Genomic DNA, 5,172 nt, shown 5'->3' with positions numbered 1-5,172 from the left:
TGGCGTCTATTTCAACAATTTGGGGTGGGGGCCCCCGGGGGGCCCCCTGGGGTCCCTCGCCCCGCAGGGCATTAAGGATAGGGGCGAGGCCCTCCTCGTACGTCTTAATGCGTTTCTGAAGAACGTCAATAGCATCATCTTCCCTGTGCGCCCCTGGGGGGCCCCCCTGGGGGCCCCCTAGCAAGGAGGCAGGAGGAGGTCTATGGGGCCCATAGATAATGCCTGTCTTGGGATCGGTGATGCGGCCCTTAAGCCGCTGCAGAAGGCGCTCTGTTGGGGCTGAGAGCAGCAGCACTGCAGCTGCAGCACAGTGATGCAGACACCCGCACGCACACACGCATACACGCACACTTCTTAATGCCGCTGTTGCTGCTGCTGCTGCTGCTGCTGTCAAGAAGAAGATACACAAGAAGAAGTATACGGAGCAGCCAGCATTGAACAAATACACCTAAATAAAACTCACAGAGGCATTTACTTAGGGGAGCAGCAGCTATAAGGGCTCCAGGGCAGCAAGTAGAGACAAACAACAGCAGAAGAGACAGGAACTTAAAACAGGCAACAGAGGAGGCTAAAATAAAACTGCAACAAGGAGACAGAGGGAAAGAGAAGCAAACTGCACACCTGGCCAGGCCCCCATCTCGTGCAGCAGCGCCACTTGGGCTTCTGTGCGAGGGAACCCATCCAGCAGCAGCAGCTTCGGCAGCACCTGCTGCTGCTGCTGCTGCTGCTGTTGTTGCTGCTGCTGCTGCAGGGGCTTTGCTGCAACAGCAGCAAGCCGGTGCTGCAGCACGGAAGCCACCAGATCGTCGCCAATGAGAAGCCCCTGCTTCATTTGCTGCCTCACCGCACTAAGCACTTCCGCTGGGAAGGGCACAGCAGCAGCAGCATCAGCAGCAGAATCCTCTGCTTCTGCTGCTTGGATAAGGCGCCTCAGCTCATCGCCTGAGCTGAGATGTGCTACTGGCAGCAGCTGCTGCAGCTCTTGAGCTACGGTTCCTTTGCCGCTGCAGGGGGGCCCCATCAGCAGCACCACAGGTATAGGCAAGGGGGCCCCCCCCCCAGCCTCTAAGGGGGCCATTGAAAGGCGGTTTCCTTCTGTTTGAGATGCGCAGGCTGAAGACGAGATACGAGGGCCGTGAATTCTTGGCGCTGCTGCCGTTGTTGTTGCTGCTGCTGCTGCTGCTGTTGCTTCTGCTGACGCGGGGAGGGGCCGTGCGCGCAGAAAGCCTAGAAGGCTTCTGCTGTTGCTGCCGCAGCTGCTGCTGCTACTGAGGGGGATGTGTATGCCTCGCTGTCTGGTGTAGCTGCTCCTGACTGCCCAGCAGAATGGCCCGGTACACTGCAGCAGCAGCAGCAGCAGCAGCAGCAGGAGCAGCGGCGGCAACCAGACAAGTTTGACCCGGCACGTGTTTGTGCTGCACTTCTGGCGCTTCTGGTGCTGCTGCTGTTGTTGTTGTTGCTGCTGCTGCTGTCGAGTGTACAGACACCTGCAGCAGCAGTTCATTGTTCTATAGGTCCCACTCCTCTGCAGATGGGGTGTCTGCGTGTCTGCTTCCTGCTGCCCCAACTACAAAGTAAATACAAGACAAAACAGCAAACTACATTTATTTCTTTCGAGGTGTATGTACACCGCAGCTCAAGAGAGAGAGCAGCACTGCTGCTGCTCCCCCTGTCTTGCCCCTGGTAACGGGGGGCCCTGACGGGCCCCACAGGGGGGGCCCCCTGGGGGGCCCCCAGGGGCCCCTTGCTACTGCAGCGCGACATTGAACATCTTTAGAGATACATATTTTGAAATAAAGAAAATATATAACATATTATTTTGCTATAAATAATAAAAGAAGGGCTAGAGGCTCTACGTACAGTTTCGGCATCCACGTGGGGCCCCACAACAGCTAACAAGGTCGGAAGCAGCAACAGCTGCAGCAGCAGCAGCAGCACGAGCAGCTTATATGCTTTCGTAGATCTTGATAGAGCAGCAAGAAAAGAAGGGGGGCGGGAGCTGGCAGCAGCAGCAGCAGCACAAACAAAGAGATAAACAAGGAAGGAGACAACTTATAAGATTAACGAAGAAGAAAATATAGTAATAAGGAGACACAAAACCATCGAAGTAAAGTGCTATTAACAGACAAATAAACATAGACGCGACCAAACAAATAACAGAGCAAAAGGAGACAAAAAGAAAAGCAAAAGTAATTAATATGGAGAGAAGCAGCAGCAAGAGCAGCAACCCGCTGCTCTGCGACTCAGAAGATGAAACTCCTTGCCCACAGGACAACGAGCAGCAACAGCATCAGCAGAAACACCGGCAGCAGCAGAAGCTTGGGGGACCCCTGAAGAAGAGCCGTATAGACACCCCAGAGGGCTCAAGGGCCACGGGGGCCCTGCGGGTCTCCGCGGCAAACTGCAGCAGCAGCAGCTCTCCAAGTGCTGCTGCTGCTGCTTCCGTCAAACACAACGGTTCAGCAGCAGCAACAGCAGCAGAAGCAGCAGCAGCAACCGCAGCAACAGGACCATCACCAGCAGCAGTTCCAGCTGCAGCAGCAGCAGCAACAGCAGCAGCAGCAGCAGCAGCAGATGGGCGCTTTACTGGTGCAGTTGTGCAGGATGGAGACCTCGTAGTGCTGAGGGACTTCGCAGGAAAAAGAAGTCTGCTTAGGGCGCGGCTAAACGCGTGAGGCCTTTTGCTGCTGTTGCTGTTGCTGCTGCTGCTGCTGTTGCTGCTGATGCTGCAGGTTCTGTTGTCGCAGCTGCCGTTGCTGCTGTTGCAGTGGTTGCTGCTCATGCTGGTGCAGTTATTGTTGCTGCTGCTGCCGTAGCTGTTTCTGTTGCTGCTGCTGCAGGAGTGTTTGTTCTATTTGCTGCTTATGTTGTGCTGCTTGCTCTGCTGCTGCAGGGAGCAGCAGGGGACCCCCTCAGCCTTCTCCTTTAATGAGGGCCTCCTTGTGGGGGCCCCCTATGGCAGCACTTTCTCTTGGGGCGGGCATCGCTGGCTGCGGACGCAGAGACACCCGAGCATCCCTGAGGGTCTCGTCGAGACCCCTACAGAAGAAGTCTCAGGCAAACCCTAAACCCTAAACCCTAAACCCTAAACCCTAAGCCCTCAGGGTAGAATAGCTAAGCCCTCTCCTTCGCACGCGCACAGGCGCCGCGGCCGGGACTTTAAAGGGAATGAGACGCCAAGCCCTAGACCGTGGCATACCAAACCCTAAACCCTAAACCCTAAACCCTTGGTTGTAGCCCTTGCTGCATGCAGGAGACAATCGAGGGATCGTAGACAGCGGCGCAGCGCAGCGGCTGACGGCTGGGGAAATCGAGAGACTGAAAGGAGGTGAGTTTGGCGTCTCTTGTGTTTAAATGTGTCTCTTCCTGTCTCTCTGTGTCTCTGTCTCTGCTTCTCTCTCTGTCTCTGTCTCTGCTTCTGCCTCTGCGTCTGCTTCTGTCTCTGTCTCTGCTTCTGTCTCTCTCGCTAATTCTGTCTCTAATTCTGTCTCTGTCCTTGGCTCCCTCTCTGTCTCTGTCTCTGTCTCTATTCCTGTCTCTGTCTCTTTCTCTCTCTGTCTCTGCCTCTGTCTCCCTCTCTCTCTTTCTCTCCTCAGCTGAGCTTTAGGGTTCAGGGTTTAGGGTTTAGGGTTTAGGGTTTGGTGTTGCGCCGCAGCCGCCTCAGCAGCAGAAGTAATACGAGAAGTGGCGGCTAACAGCGCCACCTTTGAGCAGCGGACAGCATTTTCAAAGCAGAAGTATATTATTAAAAAGGCAAAAAGGCAAGCAGCAGCAGCAGCAGCAGCAGCAGTAACAGCAGCAGCAGCAGCAGCTGTGTGTGCGTCTTATTAGGTACATAAAGCAATATACGGTGCTGGAGGCCTCTTTAAACGAATTGGCGCACTTCTACTTCGAGTCAAACCCCACAAAAGTCATGTCCGTCAGCAACTGCAGTTGCTGCTGCTGCTGTTGTTGTTGCTGCTGCTGTTGTTGTTGCTGCTGCTGTTGTTGTTTCTGTATGATGCATGCATAGATGCACGAAGTGCACAGAGACGTTTTGGGGCTGTGCGTAGGCCCTTATATGATGTTTGTATTTCTCTTCAATCATCATATATATATATTATAAGTAAATATATGTATATATATATATATATTATATACATGTATAATTATTTATATATCTAAGTATATATATGTTAGTATGTGGTTAGTACTAATCCATTTGTACATTATTATGAATAATAATTAAGAGGCTGTATGCACGCATGCAAATGCAGTTAAGGTCTGCATGCCTGATCTTCCTATGCTACTGCTATTGCTGCTGTTGCTGCTGCTGTTGCTGCAGCGGGCTGCGAAGAGACTACCTGAGCTGTCTGCTGCATCGGCTGTCTCTCGCCCCTGGACAGCGAGTGATGGTCTTAGACCATGCTTTGGGCCTCCCAACTGCAGGGACCCTCTTACGCGTAGGCGGTGAGAAGAGACAGACACTGAAATAAGCATAAAAAGGAGACAGTTGGAGACACAGAGGCAGAGATAAACAAAGAAAGGAGGCACCTGAAGAGACAGAGACAGAAGCAAAGACAAAAAACGAATGGAGACACTTGGAGAGACAGAGAGACAGACAGACACGGAAGGAGACACTTGGAGAGACAGAGACAGAGAGACAGAGAGAGGCAGAAACAGACACAAAAGGAGACACTTGGAGAGACAGAGACAGACACAGACACAGAGAGAAACAGAGCCAGAGACGGAGGGAGAGACAGGCACAAAAGGGGACACTTGAAGAAACAGAGACAAAGGATGAGACAGTCAAAAGAGCCAGACACACTCAATAAGCGAGAGACGAATGGAGACAGTTTGAGAGACGGGAGAAAGAAAATAATAAAGACGCAAAAGGAGACAATACGAGGGACAGAAGGAGAGACAAACAGCGAGGCACAAATAAGAAGCAAAGAGACAAACAGGAAGAGATACACAGCGACACACAGAAAGAGACAGAGGGAGACAGACTACAACCACTCAGACAATTTGTAACTGCAAGAAGTGTCTCCTTGGCCATATTTGTCTTGTGCTTTGTCTCCTTTGTCTCCTTGCTCGCCCCTGTCTCCCTCCGCTCTCTCCTTCGTCTCTAATGTTTGCTCTGTCTCCCTTCTCTCTCTTGCTTCTGTCTCCTCTTTTGTCTGTCTCCTGTGT

At 52.6% G+C, this 5,172-nt stretch overlaps 2 protein-coding genes across 2 annotated transcripts; one reads left to right on the top strand and one right to left on the bottom strand.

Moving 5' to 3' along the window:
* Positions 1 to 568: 568 nt before the first annotated feature.
* On the bottom strand, positions 569 to 1,078 carry EAH_00053650 (adenylate kinase, putative; the record flags this gene model as incomplete). Its single annotated transcript, XM_013397850.1, has 1 exon — positions 569 to 1,078. The coding sequence occupies one exon, from the start codon at positions 1,076 to 1,078 to the stop codon at positions 569 to 571; it is 510 nt and encodes a 169-aa protein (XP_013253304.1).
* Positions 1,079 to 2,198: 1,120 nt separating this feature from the next.
* On the top strand, positions 2,199 to 3,831 carry EAH_00053640 (hypothetical protein, conserved; the record flags this gene model as incomplete). Its single annotated transcript, XM_013397849.1, has 4 exons — positions 2,199 to 2,671; positions 2,894 to 3,024; positions 3,254 to 3,328; positions 3,656 to 3,831. 4 exons carry the CDS (start codon positions 2,199 to 2,201, stop codon positions 3,829 to 3,831), a joined length of 855 nt encoding a protein of 284 aa, XP_013253303.1.
* Between the last annotated feature and the right edge of the window lie 1,341 nt (positions 3,832 to 5,172).

Source organism: Eimeria acervulina, genomic scaffold, assembly GCF_000499425.1.
Source record: "Eimeria acervulina Houghton genomic scaffold, Eah_scaff1000, whole genome shotgun sequence".
In the NCBI taxonomy this organism is placed as follows: Eukaryota; Apicomplexa; class Conoidasida; order Eucoccidiorida; family Eimeriidae; genus Eimeria; species Eimeria acervulina.
This window is presented reverse-complemented; position numbering and strand designations above follow the sequence as displayed.